At 46.5% G+C, this 18,630-nt stretch overlaps 2 protein-coding genes across 8 annotated transcripts in view; one reads left to right on the plus strand and one right to left on the minus strand.

Annotated features, from left to right (window-relative positions):
• LOC309375058 (rho guanine nucleotide exchange factor 11-like) lies at window positions 1-4,279 on the plus strand. 7 transcript variants are annotated; one of them, XR_014170778.1, is made up of 5 exons: window positions 1-585; window positions 2,187-2,350; window positions 2,451-2,526; window positions 3,078-3,213; window positions 3,430-3,918. XR_014170778.1 is itself a non-coding variant. In XM_081920456.1 (5 exons), the coding sequence occupies exons 1-5, from the start codon at window positions 528-530 to the stop codon at window positions 4,010-4,012; spliced, it is 426 nt and encodes a 141-aa protein (XP_081776582.1). In that variant the 5' UTR covers window positions 1-527; the 3' UTR covers window positions 4,013-4,279. The 7 variants fall into 7 exon arrangements, 1 of the variants encoding a protein (XP_081776582.1); XR_014170779.1 differs by having other exon boundaries at window positions 3,573-3,918; XR_014170780.1 differs by having other exon boundaries at window positions 3,593-3,917.
• Window positions 4,280-5,610: 1,331 nt separating this feature from the next.
• LOC309375854 (uncharacterized protein) overlaps window positions 5,611-18,630 on the minus strand; it is a 43,318-nt gene continuing 30,298 nt past the window's right edge. Inside the window, exons 17-29 of the mRNA XM_081921772.1 lie at window positions 17,673-17,877; window positions 16,415-16,559; window positions 15,968-16,101; window positions 14,412-14,565; window positions 12,826-12,930; window positions 12,333-12,437; window positions 11,767-11,802; window positions 10,428-10,568; window positions 10,257-10,337; window positions 9,816-9,963; window positions 8,897-9,028; window positions 7,433-7,505; window positions 5,611-5,951 (exon numbers count right to left, since the gene is read on the minus strand). Of these exons, the coding sequence (XP_081777898.1) occupies window positions 5,777-5,951; window positions 7,433-7,505; window positions 8,897-9,028; window positions 9,816-9,963; window positions 10,257-10,337; window positions 10,428-10,568; window positions 11,767-11,802; window positions 12,333-12,437; window positions 12,826-12,930; window positions 14,412-14,565; window positions 15,968-16,101; window positions 16,415-16,559; window positions 17,673-17,877 (1,634 nt within the window). The 3' untranslated portion in view covers window positions 5,611-5,776. The remainder of the gene's footprint in view (window positions 5,952-7,432; window positions 7,506-8,896; window positions 9,029-9,815; window positions 9,964-10,256; window positions 10,338-10,427; window positions 10,569-11,766; window positions 11,803-12,332; window positions 12,438-12,825; window positions 12,931-14,411; window positions 14,566-15,967; window positions 16,102-16,414; window positions 16,560-17,672; window positions 17,878-18,630) is intronic.

The raw sequence follows: 18,630 nt of genomic DNA on the forward strand, positions 1-18,630 counted from the left end.
GCATCATTCTGGTATCCTGAGTGTGAAGAGGGGACTTTGCTCAAGGAAAGGGCCTTTTCCATTGCTGGCTTGGCACTGTCCAGTGGGGGGTGGGGTGTCTTTTCCATTCAGGGAGAGGGGTAAGAGGCCTGCCTTCTTCTCCCTGCTGCTCACTCCTTGGGCAAATGCAAGAGTGCAGGAGAACCAACCAGATGATCTAGCGGTAAAATATTGTTGTATGCACCCCAATCTCCAAGTGGTACGAGATTCCAGGAACTTTCCCAGGGTTTGGTTTCTTTGGAATGAGGGACAGCTTCCTGTTCTCACAGGGCCGCCCAACTGCCCCAAAGGAGAAGCCCATAAGCAAGTAGGAGCTGAGCAGCAACATGCTCCCCTCTTGTTTCGTTGCTTGTGATCCTGGAGGTAGCTGACTCTCTCTGATCTCCAGAAACAGGTTGTCTGCCTGCTTCCTTCTCTGCCTCTCCCAGGAAATCGAGAGCTGCCCTCAATGTCACCAGCGCCAGCTGAAGGATTTCCTCGAATCTGAGATGCAGCGCCTGACCAGCTACCCTCTGCTGCTGGATAACGTCCTCAAGCACACCGATGGTCTCTTTCTCTCCACATATGTGTGTGTTGGGTGCGGTGGGGATAGGGTTGCCATGTGTCCGGGAAAACCCAGACATGCTCTCTTTTGGGGGGCCAACATGCCCATCTGGGCAGATTTTTACACTTTAAGGAAATGTCTGGATTTTTTGGGCTTGGGCTGCTTTGTATGCCACGGCAGCTGCCAGCCCGAGCCGGGGAAAGAGGTATGAGGTGCAGCAGCCCTGTGTGCCTCTTTTGCTGGCTTAGGTTGGCAGCAGCTCAAGCTGTCCTCCATTTTGCTCTCCAAGATATGGCAACCCTAGTTGGGGAGGGTGTCCCAGGATACCTGCGTCTCTCAATGATTAAATGTTGACGTGCTTCCTAAATTTTGGAGGTTGTAAGATGCATTGAGCCCACCTTACTAGGGAAAGACAGCACACAAAGGGATGATGGTGAGGAAGATTGGGGGAGTGTTTATACAACCCCCCTCTGCTTGCATTAGTCGGGCTGAGTCTGTAGGGTGTGAGTGTTGTTCGGCTGCCCACTTTCCTATCAGCAAACCAGGATGCTTTTGCCTTCTGCATCTGGGCTGCTCATCTGCCTTTCATCTGCCATCCTAGTTTGTTCTGTGATCACCTTGTGAGTCTCAAACTAATAAAACAAAGCCAACTTTGCCAGCAGCCTGTCAGCCCCGCTGTCTCTCTCACCCTGTCTCTCTGTGCCTCTTCGCTCAGGGTCATAGGCGCCGACTCCATGGGGCCTGAGGGGGCCCGAGCCCCCTCAAAAATTCGTTTGGGGGGGCTCCGCCCCCCCAATAAAAAAAAAAAAATGATTACCAAGCGGCTGCTTTCCTGCATTCTGCCTCAGGGTCTTACTGCCCACCCTCCTCTGTTTCCTTGCTGTGTTTGCTCAAACGGAACAAAGAGCAGGGAAAGCCCCTCCCCTCCAGGCAAGCAGGCAGGAGGGGGGGGGAGAGAGAGAGGTTAAAAAGCATGGTTAAAAAGCATGGATCCACATGGATCCTCAGGATCTTTGCATTGGGTCACCCCAAATTCACCATCAGATCACATAGCATGTCTATGGCTACAGCCTGCCCCCCCAAAATCACACACCCACTGTTGCCTGGGGCTGCAATGGTGCAAAAACGTGATTACAAAACATGGATCCACAGGGATCCTCAGGATCTTTGCATTGGGTCACCCCAAATTCACCATCAGAGCACATAGCATGTCCATGGCTACAGCCTGCCCCCCAAAAATCACACACCCACTGTTGCCTGGGGCTGCAATGGTGCAAAAACGTGGTTACAAAGCATGGATCCACAGGGATTCTCAGGATTTTTGCATTGGGTCACCCCAAATTCACCATCAGATCACATGTCTGTGGCCACAGCATGAAGCACAAAAATGATACATCATTAATATTCACCGCCCACGGCGGCAGCCAATCGGCTGCCGCAAAGGGCGGGCCCTCACAGGTTCACTTAAGGTCGGGGCAGCCCGGGGCTCGCCCCTTTCGTTCCCCCAGCAGCAGCGGTTTGGAGGTCTTGGGCCCCCCCAATATTTTTTATAAGTCGGTATGGGCCCCCCCAATATTTTTTATAAGTCGGCGCCCCTGCTCAGGGTTGACCTGGGAGCACCAGCGCAACCAGAGCAAGGAAATCCTCCAGAGCGTGAAGAACAGGCTGAGGCAGGCGGAGAACCAACATCAACTAGGCACCTACCAGAATTGGCTGGATGCCAGGTCTCTGCAGAACAGCAGCCACCCGCTGGCCGTGGAATTCCAGGTAAGGCCTCCCCTCCGCCCTTTGCCCTTCTCTCAAGTGACTGACCTTAGCCTGCTCTTCCCTCTTTGAAATGATGCCTTTTCCTGTCCCTGCTGTGCAGAACCTTGACGTGAAGGACCATCAACTGATCCATGAGGGGCCTCTGAAGTTGTGCATCAGCAAGTTGAAGACTATGGGTACGTGGTTGGAAGAAACAACCTCTCCTCCGAAACACAAACACACACACACACAGAGAGAGAGAGAGAGAGAGAGAGAGAGAGAGAGAGAGAGAGAGAAAGAGAGAGAGAGAGAGAGAGCACAGACCTCTTATAGTGGAGGGTTGTGTGTGCTTCCTCTTTGGTTGGCTTTTTATATCTCCCTTTTCTACTGACATGAATCAATGTGGGCTGTGGGTCTCTTGAGTCTAAAAGACCTGGAGAGCCACTGCTGCCAACCAGAGGAGACAAGGCTGAGCTAGACAGACCAAGCAAAGGGACCTCAGGTATATTTAAAAAAGATTAAAAGAACCAAGCAGTTTTAGAACATGATCCCTAAAACAAGTAGAGCCTCAGCAGTTGAAACGCACATGGACTACATGGGTGCAAGGGCCTGATTTGGTCCGGCATCCTTTGTCCCTCTGACCTGTGGGGCCTTTGGTCTGATTCTGCAGCCTGACACCCTGATATTCTCCTTGGGGTAAGTGGAGCAGGTGAGCAACAACCGCCTTCTGTGTGTGTGTGTCTCTTAGGACCTTCACATCCTGCTTCTCAAAGACCTGGTCATGTTCCTGAAGCGAAAGGGGCTTAAATTGCTCGGGAAGGGTAGCTCCCCCTTAAGTCCCGTTGTTCCTCTCAAGACCCTCCTTGTCCACCCCGTGGCCAACAGTAAGAAGGGGGGCCATAACACCACGGTTCCTTGCTGCCCCCTTGCCTGGGAAAGGGTGCCTGGTTGATGGGAGGGGTGGTTGGGTGATGATTGACCTCCCTGCGGTTCCCTGACTGCAGTAGAGTTTAAGCAGCTCTGCAATGGGTATTTAGACTCAGAAAACAGGGCCAAGGTGGGCATCTGCTCTTCACTCATTGGGGTTGTTTGGCTCACAGCGAAGAGAGTTGGCTTGGGCTATCTCTACCACCCATGGAGCTCATGGGCACTGAAAGAGGCAAGACTAGGAAACGTCCTGGACAGCAGCTCCCTGTCTGCAAAAAGCCTGGTGGCACCTCAAAGGCCGACTCCTTTTATACAGAGGGTTCCCTGTCTCAACAGAGGTGGAGTGGCCAAGCATGCAGACCATCATGGACCTCATGGGGCAGATCTCAAGGAATATCAAGAGGCTGAAGATGAGAGGAGTCTTTTGGGGGGAGGGCGTGAGAGGGTGTCCTGGCAGTCCAAATAAATAAGGGTGGGTATTCCAGTCCCACTTCCTCCTCTGAAAGCTCTCAGCCCCAAGAAGTTTCCCATGTGGGCATGTGGCCCTTGGGGTGGAATAGAACCCCTTGCCACTCAAAAGCGTCTGGTTTAGAACCAGGGAGCCTTATTAGCTGGGTGAAGGGGATGGACACCCCCCCTGCGGCAGCTGCCCTCCTTCTTAGAGTCCCTAACTCCCCCTCCCCCTGGCTACCCCTTTTGCAGGAGATAGACAAGGAGTGGTGGCAGCGTTACACGTCCGTCACAACCTCTCCCTAATCATTTGAGATCAGCAACGCCCTGTGAATTGCTGCAGAAGAGGAATATCCAGCAGTGGTGGAGCATTCCCCGCCTGTGCCTGGGGTGGGTGCACCATGGGGGCAAGGCCGTGGGGACGGGGTGTGCTGCCAGAGCGACCCCTGCCCATTGCTGCAAAGCTGGGCACACTCACGGTGCCCCACAAGCCCAGCACCACTTTGTGAGCAGGCCCGCAAGTGCAAGTGCTGCTTTTGCAAGCTACTTAGGACAACTTTGTATATGTCTCTAGGATACAGTGGTGCCCCGCAAGACGAATGCCTCGCAAGACGGAAAACTCGCTAGACGAAAGGGTTTTCCGTTTTTTGAGCTGCTTCGTAAGACGAATTTCCCTATGGGCCTGCTTCGCAAGACGAAAATGTCTTGCAAGTTTGTTTCCTTTTTCTTAACACCGTTAATACAGTTGCGACTTAACTTCAATGAGCAACTCATAGAACGCAGTGTACATAGTAGCCTTTTTTGAGGTTTTTAAAGACTCTGGTGATTTTTGAAGCTTTTCCAAAACTTCTTTTGCAGCCATTTGGTAAGTTAAGCTTTTAAAACTTTTTTTGGGGGGGGTTGGATTTTGGGTTGGGGTGTTTGGAATTCAAGGACTTGGTTTTGGGGAGGGGTTTGCAAGAATCTGGAAGCTTGTGTTTTTTTCTGCATTTTTATGATTTTCTGTGACCATTGGGCCACTCTGCTGTTTTTTTTTAAAAAATCTGGGTTTGAATTTTGAAATGCTCTTTACAGTATGTGTGACTTTGAAGAGCACTTAATAAACTCTTGTTGTACCAAATTTGGCTTTGTTTGGACTTTTTTTGACCATAGGAATGCATTAATTGATTTTCAATGCATTCCTATGGGATTTCGTGCTTCGCAAGACGAAAAATTCGCTAGACGAAAAAATTCACGGAACGAATTAATTTCGTCTTGCGAGGCACCACTGTACGTGTTTTAGCTTTACAGTCATACATCGGGATGAATAAGCTTCGGGTTAGGCATTTTCCAGTTGCACTCCACGGCGACCCAGAAGTAACAGAGCGCATTACTTCTGGGTTTCACCGCATGCGCATGCACAGAAGCACCGAAACGTGACCCGCAGACGCGGATTATGTTCACTTCGGGATGCGAATGGGGCTCCGGAATGGATCTCATTCGCATCCCGAGGTACCACTGAATTTTGAAATCAAAAGGTTTTATTCAAAATTTGCAGTGTTTTGCATTCAAAAAAGAGAGTTTATAGTAACATTAATTATGTTAGTTATGCGTTATTGGTTTGTTACTTTTTTTGTTCTTTTCATGTATTTTGTGCTTTGTTAAAAAGAAAATGTATTCGTACATTTCCCAGATTTTTTGTATATACATCGTACATTTTCCATTATAGGTCACTTCTCTTAGGACTTCCCAGTCCATCTCTCTATGGCATTCTACCTGCCCTGCTTTTACCTGCCCTGCTCCTGACATATCATGCTTAATGGAGCTGTAGGGAAGGAGGGTAAAAATGGTCTTGTGGGCAGAATGAGGACGCTTCATCAGGCCTGTGGGCCTAAATTAAGCCCTTCAGTTATGAAGCTTGCAAATGTAATCAGAACCCCATCTATATTTTGTTAGTGATCAACAAATTGGTGGGCAATGGACAATAACTGACCAAACATCAAACTGTGGATAACAATTCTCTGTGAAATCATTTCCAGTGAAACAAAAAAATATCTCCTGTGTTGTAGCAACCTGAGCCTGGTTAAGGGTTTATAATTCAGTTCGCCTTTGGCTTTCAGCTATTTTTTCAGGTAAGGTCTTGGTCCAAAAGTTAACTGCTTGCTCCTTCAGCTTCTTTGCTGGCTTCTGCTTTAAGCCTATTTCCAAGTATTGTTCAGCCGCATCGTACCGGGGCCAGTTCACCAGGCCAGCACCGTTCGGGTTCCTAGAAAACATAAAAAGAGGCCATCAGCTTCCCACAGGACCCGTTTTCCCAAATATGCTCACTCTTGTGGGTGATGGTGGGACAATTTGGGGTCATTTCACTGGAAGTAGGACCCTGACCACCTCGCAAGGCACACAAGCCAACTAAACAGGCTCCTGCTCTTCCCACTACACCCTCCTGCCTATATTGCTGTGCAAATCTATGTTTTATGGCGCTGATTGTGGGTCAGGGGTTTTGCTTCACTGACACATCCTTAAGCCTATAGAACATATATCTCACCACCCTGGTCACTCGCCCCCCCAAACCTCCAGCCGGCCAATGTCCTTAAAATGTAGCACCCAGAGCTGAACACGAGACTACAGGTGCTGCCTGGCTAATGCAGGATAGACTGACTCTATATGGTTTTCAACAATCTGAACATGATTCTGTCAATGAAGCCTAGGATTGCATTAGCTTTCAAAGCAGTTGCATCTCACTATTGGCTTATGTTCATCCTGTGATCTTCTAAGACAGGGGCGGCCAGCCCTCATGTGCAAACACTCTTGTTGGAGTCCCTGGACTCTAAGCTTCCAATCTTTTTTCTTTTCTTTAGTTGGTCTCTGACCTTCCTAGAAAGAAAGTTATCAACCAAAATGTGCAGCCACCCTTTTAAGTAATTTTTATCTGAAATGAGGTAGCATGACATCTTCAATCTGCCAAGTGAAGTCAGACCTCTGATCGATAAATGAGATGTCTGACCACCATGCAGTAAGGATCCCCGGGGTCCTAAACAGCTGCTAATGTCCACTTGCCTTTAGTGTGCTTTCTTCACTTATGTATTTTTAGTGGTCCTTGAAATCTCCGTAGTTTATATTTCCTTTTCCTCCAGCAACTGGGATGCATTTTTTCTGTGGTCAGCCCTCCCTAGAAGTTATTTTATTGCAAAGTGTGTATGTTAAATAATTCCTCACCCAGAATGGCAAATTCAAATGGTAAAAATTTTTCAAAGAGGCCGAGGTATGTCTCCTGTTTTGCAGGAGCTGGAAGCCAGGCCCTCATTAAGAATTTGCTGTATTTTCACTTACAGTACAAGGGTTTATACATCACCTTCAAAGTAAGTGTTTAATGGAGCTTACTCCCAGCTAAATGGGCATCTGATGGCAGCCTAGACTTTAGTGTAGGATTGACACTGGAGGAAAAAAACAGGGTTATTCTGCCTTTACCAGCTGTATCTCCACAATGAGGGCTAGCAGGAAATAGCTGGCTTCACACACTAAGCAATAGGTTGTCCTGGAGGAGTGTATGTGTGAGAGAGAGTAAAGGAGCCATGACTGTGGTCTAATTTTGTGTTATGCCATTTGTGTTATGCCACACCTTCATGGCAGCCATTTTGTGACTTGTGCCCATAACATTCTCTCAAAATTCAAAATGCACCCACTGGTTCAAAAAGGCCTATATTACAGTAACACAACATCAGCATTCTATTCTATTCTATTACTCACCCACTGCGAGCAAAATTAGCCCAATATTTCATAACCGTTTTGCTCAGTCTTTTCTCTTCCTCTGTTGCATCACCTTCAGACAAGAGACAAAAATACAGATGTAAGCCATTTTTAAAGATTATGGGATAGTTTTCAGCTTTTACTCAGGGTAAATTAATAATTGCAGTGGGTCTACTCTTAGTAAAGCTTCGCTGAATTTCACCTATTGGATACAACCATGGTGTTCCGCTGCACCGGAAGCGGTTTAGTCATGCTGGCCACATGACCCGGAAAGCTGTGGACCAACACCGGCTCCCTCGGCCTGAAAGTGAGATGAGCGCCACACCCCATAATCGCCTTTGACTGGACTTAACCATCCAGGGGTCCTTTACCTTTTTTACCTTTTCTATGTATACCAAATACAAAAATGCAATACAATAATAATATCACAATAATAAAAATCACAACAAAAGGGCAACAAAAGCCCTTCCTCCTTATGCTCTGCCTGTATACAGAAATATTTCAGTTTCTCTTGCGTAACAATAATAGCTTCATAACACACAGAGTGGCTCTTTATGGGGGGGGAGAAAAAAATGAGTTAGTTAAAATTCCTATACATTGCTACAGGTCACCTAGCCCTTAATAAACTAGTGGCCAAAATTGTGGAAACCTTTTGGAAAAAGTGTATTTCCAAAGTTTGATAGCTCATAACACCTGACTGGCTCTCTAAACACTCATGCTCATTGGCTACATTCAAATGAAGGAAAGCTACTGCATATCATCCTAAGCAAGTTGTGCTTCCTTTTTCTGGTTATTTGGCTATAACTTTTGATAGAATACAGATAAATGAACAAACTTTGCTGCATGATATTCTTCATTAAATTATCTTTCCATTGAAATATAATTTTATGGTATTACTCAACAAAAGTGGTGTTATGAGCCATCAAACCTCAGAAATACACTTTTTCCAAAAAGTTTCCATAATTCTGGCCAATAGTGTAGGTCACTTTTGTTCTGCTTGATTGCAGCTGGAGTCCCAAGATACTCACTAAGGAGTCCTATAGATTAGGGAGACATGCTTTGAAAGAGCTTCACTGGTGAAAATGGAACTCCTACAGGTTTCCTCCATAACTTCACTCCTCTTGCCATTTAGGCTCAGTGAGAGTCACTCAAGCAATCAATGCTGGGATGCCAGGACCAGAAGCGAGAGGGGTGGGAAGTGTTGGATTGGCGACAGTGGCTCATACCTTCACAACCTTAAAATCTGACTGCTGTTAACAAATTGCACGTGGATCTGCCTTTGAAATCAATTTAAGAGTCTTCAAAATGCAGGCACCCACACCCCCTCTATGACCACCAGCAATCCGGAGGTTAAAACATCCTGTTTAGATGTGATTACATGGCCATCGTTTGCAGACGAAACCAAAATATCATTAATTGCTAAAAATAAAATGTAAAAAGTTTAAGAGAGCAGAAGCACCTCACCTGCTAAGAAAGGCTTCCCCAAGACAAAGCCAATTTCATCACCATGGTCCGCTTTAACATAGTCCGGTTTAAAGCCCAAGGATGAACTTGGACGGTGCTGAAATTCGTACACATAGGCTGGATAGCCAGCATCTGAAAAAAACCAAAGATGTTGTTAGAAGGGGGCATTCTCTGGCACATTACCCAAAATAAACATAAAGCAACATGTTGAGTGAGTAGCTGGTGGAAGAAAACAGGAGGAAACCTTAAATTTATTTATTTATTTACAAAAACCTTTTCATTTATGTCCAGAATGGTCTGCTGTGGGGGAGAAGTTCTGGGTTCAGTCTGTGAGCCAGTTCTAATTGCCCACTCTTGATTTTGGAACTGGAACCAGAAGTCATTTTTCAGAGAGTTGATGACAGTTTGAAGGGGGATCACTGCTTGTGGGGCAGGTGTTCACTTCACTTTATCTCTCGGGAGAAAGAGGCTTTGAAGAGTTTTTAATTGTTTCCAAAACCAGAGGGACTCACCCACACTCTTGACTTCTTTCCATGTGGAGGTTCCAGGGGATATTCTCTCAACTAGCATAGCCACGATTTCCCAGACTTCAAACTGAAAGTTTGGTAGAAAGTAATCTCCATCCCCCTACCCCAACCAAATGCTTGCTTGGTCATTCTGAGAAAGCCACAGGCAGTTAATGCTGAAGGCCAGCAGCTCAGTGGTGGAAGCAAATAAACGCTTCACACACCAACAAACCTGGGCTCAGCATCTGCAGCTGTCATGAGTGGAGACATCTTGGGTAGAGGGGGGAAGCAATTCAGGAGGAAGGTGCTCCACATTTTTGCAATTTATGCCTCATTCCTAGTGAGCAGCTAGCTCACTTCTACTGGCCCAGTCAAGGCCACCTGTGATGCAGCAACTCTGACAGCAAACTGACCTCTGTGGAGTTTCGCTGTTAGGATGGCTGGAGCAACAAATACCACATCTCCTAGCAGCTCGAGGAGTTTGTCCCTGAGCTGTACAGGGTCGCTAACATCCTTCAGATATTCATTGGCAACTATAGGAACGTGCTCCGGAGCGACACCCTGCAATGGGCAGATAAAGGCAGGAAGAGTTATTGAACAGTAGCTTCCCCCATGATCAAGGACAAGGGCAACATTGAACCACATTATTCCCTTCTGCTGGGAACCCTGTAATTTCCCTTCCCTGCCATCCCCTTGATGAAGATGCTGAAAAGAGTTCTTTAGACGGCCAGAAAGCTGCCAGTGGATATCAAGCATCTCCAAAAAGCCCCTCCTTGCCACCCCAAGCAACAATTCACTTGGGGAAGTACAGCTAATGACATTAGAAAGCCAATCAGTCTGAGAAAGCCCCTTACCAAGATTTGCTCTGAGCTGCGCAGCACAAGAGTGACCGTCTCTCTGTCAAGTCCCTTGGTGGCATCCGGCAACTGCAGCATCTAGAGGAGAAGAAGCAGAGCTCCGAGTTCTAGATGTGAGCACTAGGGGGCTCCAGAAAGGTGCATGAAAATAAACACACAATGTCTTACACTAGGAATAATCCATCCTGCTTCATGGTTATTGACGCCTATGATGAATGGAACATCATTAATCCTTTTCTCTTCAAGGAGGTCCTTCGGGTGTTTTGGAAGAAATACACCATCAACACTTGCAATGTAGAATACAGTGTGCTGGAGGGAGGGGAGAATTAAAAAAAAATCAGTTATTTGCTTTTGCTTCGGTCTTCAGGGCTGGAACTTTCATTTATGCCTAACATAAATATGTCCGATGTCCTGCTCTTCCTTTTGCTCTGAAAGGCAGGAGACATTCTTGTGGTGAAGCCTGTTTGTGGCCCACACCCTTGCTGGTCAAAGGGTCAATGCCATGAAGAGTACATGAGAAAAGGGCCAGCCCTGGTTGACCAGGCTGGCTCTGTTTAGCCAGGTGGGTGGGGCTCCATGGGCTGTTCTGTGAGACTGGAGCTGGACTAGGAGCTACTGTCCTAGGCTTTGACTTCCGCAGAAGACTACCTCTCCATCAGTGTCAAGAAGTGAAGGTTTTGCAGCATCAAATGGCACAAGATGACTATCTCAGGCTGCGTACATACACCCATATCTTAGAAGCACATTTCCCCGTTCCCAAAGATCCCTGGGAACTATAGCTTATCTATCCCAGAGTCGCAATTCCCAGTGGTGCACTTTGGCATCAATGACACAGGGAGAGGTAGCTATGTGTGGGAGCAAAGTTTAGCTTGCTAAGTAGGAAGTTCAAACCCAAGACTGCTTCCTCAGAAACGCTCCCTGTTCTATGCACAGGGCCAGCTAGGCAGGTGGAGCTGAGGTATCATTAATGCACAGAGGAGAGCCAGATATGTCAGGAGGGGTGGTTTCCATTTGGGGGGCACCAGGGAACATTTTAAATTAGGCCACGCCTGTAAAGTGGCTGGGGAAACTCAGCCAGATGGGCGACGTATAAATAATAAATTATTATTAAATAATAATTATTATTACAAAAAGGTCTGGTTCCATTAAAAAGAAAAAAGAACTAGGATGCTGGTACTTAACATCAACAAGATTGCAGGACATCTTATAAAATGGGGCTGGGGAGTCTTTTTCAGCTTGAGAGCCAATGCTAATAGTAGGTGGGGGCAGATGCAGAAGGGACATGACTCTTATCTCTACACAGATGGGGGTGGGTGGCATCCAGCCACATAAAAGTGTGCATCCAGATTCCATTTATGGATCCTGAGGTGCAGAGAACTCTTGCCTGCAGATTGGAAAAGAAGCAGGCTTAGAGCTGCCCCCAGTCGGCTGGTGCCTGTTTTCATGGTAAGTGTGCTTCACTTGCTTCCCTCCCCTCAGGCCATCCTCATCCCATTGATTTACTCACTTCTTCTTCTGAGCCAAGATGCATTCTGGTGAAATCCTGCAATTACAGGAAGGGGAGAAGACAGGTGTCACATGGTCTTTTTCCTATTTAAAGGTCTGCAGACATAAATCACTGAGAAATTGTCCTACACACAGGAAAACTATGAGAGCTGTGCACGGGGCAGAAGAGGGCAAAGCCCCAGAAGAACACTGCCTTGGAAGGAAGTGGATTAAACAACCAGTGGGACATTTGCAGGAGCAGCTTCTCTTCTGGGCTTGTGCTGCCAGCCTGCTGGACAGGCTCCAAGGTGTGAGGAGCTCCACTCACGCAGGGCAGGCTACTCTCTCCCTGCTCCCTTACCTGTAGTGCTTCCCACCTCCCAACTGGTAACATTTCATGGCCACTAAGCATAGTCAATTCTCATGCAGTGATGGAACAGGGATAGGAGGAGCAAAAATGATTGTGCCATTATTATTATTATTAACAACATCTCTACATTTAGTTCCACTCTGAGATTCCTTAACCTCTATCAATACTTTTATCTCCCTATCTAGGCAGAGGGCAGCATCAGATTGCAGCACATTTACCATCTTGAGAGTCGTCTGTAGGATCTCGTTCTCCGTCTTTCCCTTGAGGCAACGAATCATCTCAACTGAGCTGGATGTCGGACAATCAGCAGTCGCAGCAATTTTCTGCAACCATGAGAAAGAAACCAGTCCTGGCTGAGCGTCAGAAAGAACAGGCTGTTCTGCTCCATCAGGAGAAGCACAAATATTTTTAATACTTGTGTGGACACAGCAAGGTGTAAACAAAAGGAGCAGAGGAGGGCAGAGGAGAATGCTTCAACGCCATGGAACTAAGTGTGCAACACATGGGGGGGCCCCCCAACATCCTGAGACAGGTGTAAGAACCCTGAGACAGTTGCATGTCACTCTAAGAAACAGGCCACTTCATGTTTTTGTTTTTGTTTTTGTTTTAAAAAGTGCAACACAGCTCCTTGGACCAGCACACATGCTCAGCTCTAGCTGCCCTCCCTTGCCAATTCCATCCATATTATCAGGGCTATTTTCACACACTGACCTTTGCAAACTTTTGTGGATTAACCTTTGTGAGAGCCTCCATGACAGAAACGCCACTTTCAGAGATGGCTTTGTGGAACAAACCTTTTGACAGAGGAGATACGACCTGAGAAGGGAAGCAGGGAAAACAGACATCCCAGTCAGGGCCTTGCCATATCACTCCTATTTCCAAAAGGGTGGCAATGTCCAAACATTCCTCCTGAGGGCTGCTGGACTTCCTCAGGGTCTCCTCAGCGAGAAGATCTGTAATGCCGCCTTCACCCTGGGCCTCATCCCTCCAAAGTGCAGGCACAGGTGAGGGTGGCAGAACTATGGCACCCTCAGTTAAGGGGAGCAACAGTGGGCCCCAACACACTGGGCCAGAGCCCTGCATTAAATATGTGAATGGTCTGCAATCCACTCCAATTTTCTGAAAGTCTGCCAAAAGGAAGTTTGAAAACCAGCGCATTAGCTACTTTGACCCTTAATCTGGATGATTAGCAATTCTGACACACTTCAAACCTGCCTAGGTTCAATTGTTCCCCACCAAAGCAGGGAGGGATGGTCTTCCCCAGAGAGACAGCCTCCTTGGCAGGTGACACCATTTTTTGCCCTTTGAATGTTACCCCAAACAGCAGACCCTCCAAGTGTCCCTATTTTCCAGGGATGTCCCTGATTTAGAGAAGCCATCCCAGTTTCTGATTTGATCCCAGATTTCCTTAGGCTGTCCCTATTTTCATTGGAGAAATGTTGGAGGGTATGGAGTTATTTGACTCCTGAGCCATCTGAAGTCAAGCCTGCATAGGGAAGGGTTTTTATTTTTAATTTGTAATGTTATATTATGTTTGTATACAGGTTGGAAGCTGCCCAGAGTGGTTGGGGCAACCCAGGAAGATGTGTGGAGTATAAATAGTAAGATTATCTTTATGGAATGGGACATCCCTATTTTCACTGGAGAAATGTTGGAGGGTATGAAACAGCTGTCACCAGCTTGCCTCATAAGCAGGGCCAGGCTTGAACCCCACCCCACATTTCACTATTGGTTATTATTATTATTATTTATACCCTGCCCATCTGGATGGGTCTCCCCAGCCACTCTGGGCGGCTTCCAACAGAATATTAAAATACAATAGTCTATTAAACATTAAAAGCTTCCCTAAACAGGGCTGCCTGTTTAGAGCCTGGGGGCGGGGCTGGTTAGAGAACCACTGACTGTTAGAAGGTTAAATATGCTTTTTCAAATTTCTATCTGAGTAATAGAAATCAGCTATAAGTTTATTCTCAAATTAAACTGCTTCAGAGTGACATTAATTTGCAAAAAAAATGCCTTCAATATCAGTTGCCCATTTTGATTTATAAGCTTTCCTATTCCAGTTTTTTTTAATGCAACATTTCAATTAAAACACTCTTTTGAGTTGTTTTCAGGGTAGTTTCTTCACATTATTAATCTTAGGTTTATAGAGCAATATAACAAATGTAATATTTGCTAAGTTTTATAGCTAATCACTTGCAATAGAAGGCCTGGAAATTCTATGAACAAAAAATAAACAAATGAATCATAAATAATCATAAATTAAATAGCACATGTTATGATCCCCATGAACCTACATGGGCAGAAACACTGAATCCACCTGCAGACTCTCCAAATATAGTAACTGATCCAGGATCTCCTCCAAAGGCTGCAATGTTCTCTTGGACCCACTGGAGAGCTGCCACTTGATCCAGGAGGCCCCAGTTTCCACGCGCAAACTCATCACCAGTACTAGAATGAAAAAGAAGCACAGAAATTATAGGCTCAGATGGTATTTGGGGGTTCAGAAAAAAGACATCTACAAAAGGAAATAGTAAACATTCCTTATTTTCACTTTGTTGAAAAGCAAATGGAAAGGAGAGATTCTCCTAGCTGAATTACAAACTTTCATTCCTTCACATGTCCTAAGGCTGTCCTAATATCTGTTGCCAATACTAAACCAGTTCAGGTAATGATCCACAGCATGCCTGTCATCCTGGACATGTGTAGTCAGCTGTAACATTTGCATGCAAGGACTGTATTGTGTATGTCAAATGCAACACACATGGGCCAGAGCAACACAAACCACATCCCATATATCATCCTGAAATTCATAGTGCAATTTGTGTTTATATGCATTGAATCTTTACTTGCAAAGACCCTGTTTCAAATGTTATGCCTGCATGCAGATGTTAAGAGGTCTTGGGAGGTAGGACAGGCATGACAAGGAACAATGCAATCCAATCTTAGCCTGTGTGTGTGTGTGTGTGTGTGTGGTGCAGATGCCGTACAGCACCCTCCCCCATGGTGCAAAGACAGAAGATCTGCCAAACCTGGTTAACTTTTTGAAAAACAGCCACAATACAAAACCAACCCATGGGCATGCAATGAGAAAATGCCCTGCAATAATTCCTTTTAATCTGGTTACCCTGAAATGAAGCAGCCTCTCCAGAAGCAATGATGTCTCACTGGACCTGTCTAGATTTGACCACATGCACATTGGAGGGGAGGAAGGGGCGTTGCGGAAGATGTGATTATCGGAATGGAAGTTCCACTTGCCCAGTCACTGACAGTCAGTCTTAGAGACCTGGGCTTGAAATCCAGGTTCAAATCCCCACTTAGCCTCAGGCCAGAGGTCTATTGCCTCTTCTACTTCACAGCTTGTTGTGATGGCAGAACAGGGACAGGAAAGCTGTAATCCTAAGAAAGCACAGTCCAAGCTCCTTTGTGCCCCTCCACCCAGCCCTGGAAGCCTCCAGCAGCCTCCTACTGGCCACCACCTGCAAAGGGCCACCACCCATGGTCACTTAATGGTATGATACACAATGTGGTCTCAGTGGTGTGGCACTTTGCCTGCTCACCCCACCTCTTGCCCTGTCCCCAGGGAGAGGGCTCACAGTTTGAGGCTCCAGTGTGTTGTCAGCAGTGGGAAAGGCAGGCTCCGTTTTCACTGTGGCACTCCAGCACTGGCTGTGGAAAGCTTTTAGTTGCCAGCAAGCAGTGCATTCTGTCCTCCACAAGGGAGGAAAGAGCAAGGGTGGCCTGTGGGACTGTTCATCCAATCCCTGAGAGGAACACCCGGGTGGGGACCTTTCCTTCTGCTCCACTCACATTTCAGGCACAGTCTTGAAGGAGCTTGGGACAAACATCTTACCTATAGAAACCAAGAATGCCCAGCCGGTATTGAATCGCCACCACCACCACGTTTTCAAAAGCCGCTAACGCAGACCCATCGTATGTGGATGCAGCACCCACCAGTAATCCTCCTCCATGGATCCAGACCATCACCTGAAAGCAAAAGATAGAATTTGGGGGTTGTGCTGGGTTACCTGCCCCATCAGAAGCAGATAAAATGTTCAGAGTGGGTTTGATGTCATGCTTCACTTGTATGTTTAGCCTGGAAAAGAGGAGACTGAGATATGATAGCCATCTTCAAATATCTGAAGGGCTGCCACATGGAGGAGGGAGCAAGCTTCCTTTCTCGTACTCCAGAGGGTAGGACTCGAACCAATGTTTATATAGACGTGGACTACATTTGGCAGGCTGCTTGACCAAGACACATAATGGGGAGCGAAAATCCCTGAAGAAGAACATGACTTACTGGTAACTTGCTGTTCTTGTCAGAACGAGCCGGGGTGAAGATGTTTAAGTACAGACAATCCTCAGAAATACTCAAAGAGACCTTTTCCTTTTTGTTAGTAAACATATCTGACAGCATTTGTCCCACTTCCGGATCCTGCAGACACCTTGACAAAGCAAATAAAAGAAATAAACGAATTCAGTACACACAGTGCGAAAAAAGCTTCTCATGTTTGACTGTCAGCAAACAACAGCTGAGTAGAGAGGAAGCAAAGTGTTGCATGACTTAATGCATGGAGGGAAGCAATTCTGGTGACTTGCTTTGTTGGAGAATGCCAACAAAGGACTAAAACCCAGGGCGGCAGCCTGTCCCCGCCTGATCTGATAAAAGTCTTTTCCTTAAGTGGTGCTGCCGAACAAAGGCCACCAAGCCTCTTAAGACAAGCCTTCTGAGTAGCTGACTGTTGCCCTCTCTTTGCTGTGGCACAAGTTTCAGCTTTCAGGTCAGTTTAAAACCATTTAAAAGCTAGTTTGCTTTAAAAGCTAGTTTGTTTCATGGAGGATTGGGGGGGCATCCTGGGGAAGCAAAGCATCACTCAGGGAAAAAGAGGGAAATGCTGTCTTAAAAGGGAACAATTTCTTGGGGGGAAGGCCAGGGGGATCCTTGTAGGGGGTGATTCAATCATTAGAGACATAAATACTTAGGTTTCTCATTGGCATGCAGAGTGCATGGTAACCTGCCTGCTTGGTGTGAAGGTTGCAGATGCCACACACGGTCTAGAATACTATAGATCAGGGTAGTCAACCTGGTCCCTACCGCCCTCTAATGGGCGTTTCAGGATTCCAGGTGGGCGGTAGGGGGTTCTATGCCACATGTTACTGCAGCACTAGTGGGCGGTAAAGAAATTTTACCATCAAGAAAAGATGCATTAGTGGTTGGTAGGTATAAAAAGGTTGACTACCCCTGGTCTAGATATACTACTAATAATAATAAAAAGATAAGAAATTGTGGGGTCTGGATAGCATCCACCCAAGAGACCTCAAATGCTGATCTTCTAACAAAAATATGTAATTTAGCCCTCAGATGAACCTCCATTATCTGAGGACTGGAAAGTGGCGAAAGTAACACTAATTTTGACCAAGGGGATTTTCATATCCAGAGGGCATTCAGAAAATTACAGCCTGGTTAGCAAGTTCTGTTAGGTCAACTTTTCTAACAATCCCTTGACAGCAGGTAATACTTTTTCGGGGTGACCCAACTTCCCCTGCACTTGACTTACATTGGTGGGTAGGAAGTTGCATCTCTTAGATTGCTCCAAGGTTCTGCCGGCTGTGGTTGGGAAAACCGTAATGGCCCAAGTGGTGGCTTTGCATAGGGGATTCCAAGGAAAACGTCCACCTTTCTCTCAGCACCACTGACTTGGACCTGCTGGCCCTGGAGCTTCCCATTCTTGGTAAGCACTTGTGGAAGAGAAGGATTTTGGCCTGTGTGTGCATAGAACAGAAATGTCTGAGTCAGAGACCCATTGCTATTCCTGCACAGGAGCTGCAGAATTTCAAGCTTCTAAATGCTAACTATTCAGCTCTCCGGTGTCAGAAGCAGGGTTAGATTTCACATCTGAAAAAGCCTGGGAGTCCTGAAGCAATGCTGCTCTGGCCATATGCGGCCAAAGGCAGCAGAAGCTCCACTTTCCGCAAGCCGGGCAGAACTTCTCCTTTGGGGCTATCCTTGACTGACTTAATGCACCTTTTTACACTTAATCAAATCATAAATTAGAGGAAGACTCACTGGCCACCTAGGTTGTGTACACATCAGACATTTGCACACACACTCAAATCCTGGAAACTATATTTTATTAAGTGTACTGAGAATTGTTGGGAAACCCCTCACAGAGCTACAATTCCCAGCACCAGAACAACTCCTGGGATTCCTTGGGGAGAAAAAACATGATTTAAATGTGCTTTAAAAGTATGGCATGTGTGCCACCCTAGTCCCCACCCCACCCCTGTCCACATTCAACTTGATCCAAGAATCACTGCCTTTGAAATAAATCCTCTCTTACTAATATCTCTGCCTTGGTCAATGGGGACACCACTGTTTGTTTCCTCCGCCTCATCACACTGTTGACTGCTGAAAGCTTAGTATGTGTACCCACACAGGACTTCCCAATCTCTCTCTCTCTCTCACTCCCCCTGGCTGAGAACTGAGTGCAGATGGTGTAATTATCTGGGATTCAT

The sequence above is a fragment of the Podarcis melisellensis genome (assembly GCF_964234715.1).
Source record: "Podarcis melisellensis genome assembly, chromosome: 8".
Taxonomy (NCBI): domain Eukaryota; kingdom Metazoa; phylum Chordata; class Lepidosauria; order Squamata; family Lacertidae; genus Podarcis; species Podarcis melisellensis.

Coding starts and splice junctions, on each gene's coding strand:
- LOC309375058 (XM_081920456.1), top strand. CDS start 528: ATGCAGCGCCTGACCAGCTACCCTCTGCTGCTGGATAACGTCCTCAAG. Junction 586..2,186: donor CGTCCTCAAGCACACCGATG/GTCTCTTTCTCT, acceptor GCCCCTGCTCAG/GGTTGACCTGGGAGCACCAG. Junction 3,665..3,956: donor AAGGAATATCAAGAGGCTGA/AGATGAGAGGAG, acceptor TACCCCTTTTGC/AGGAGATAGACAAGGAGTGG.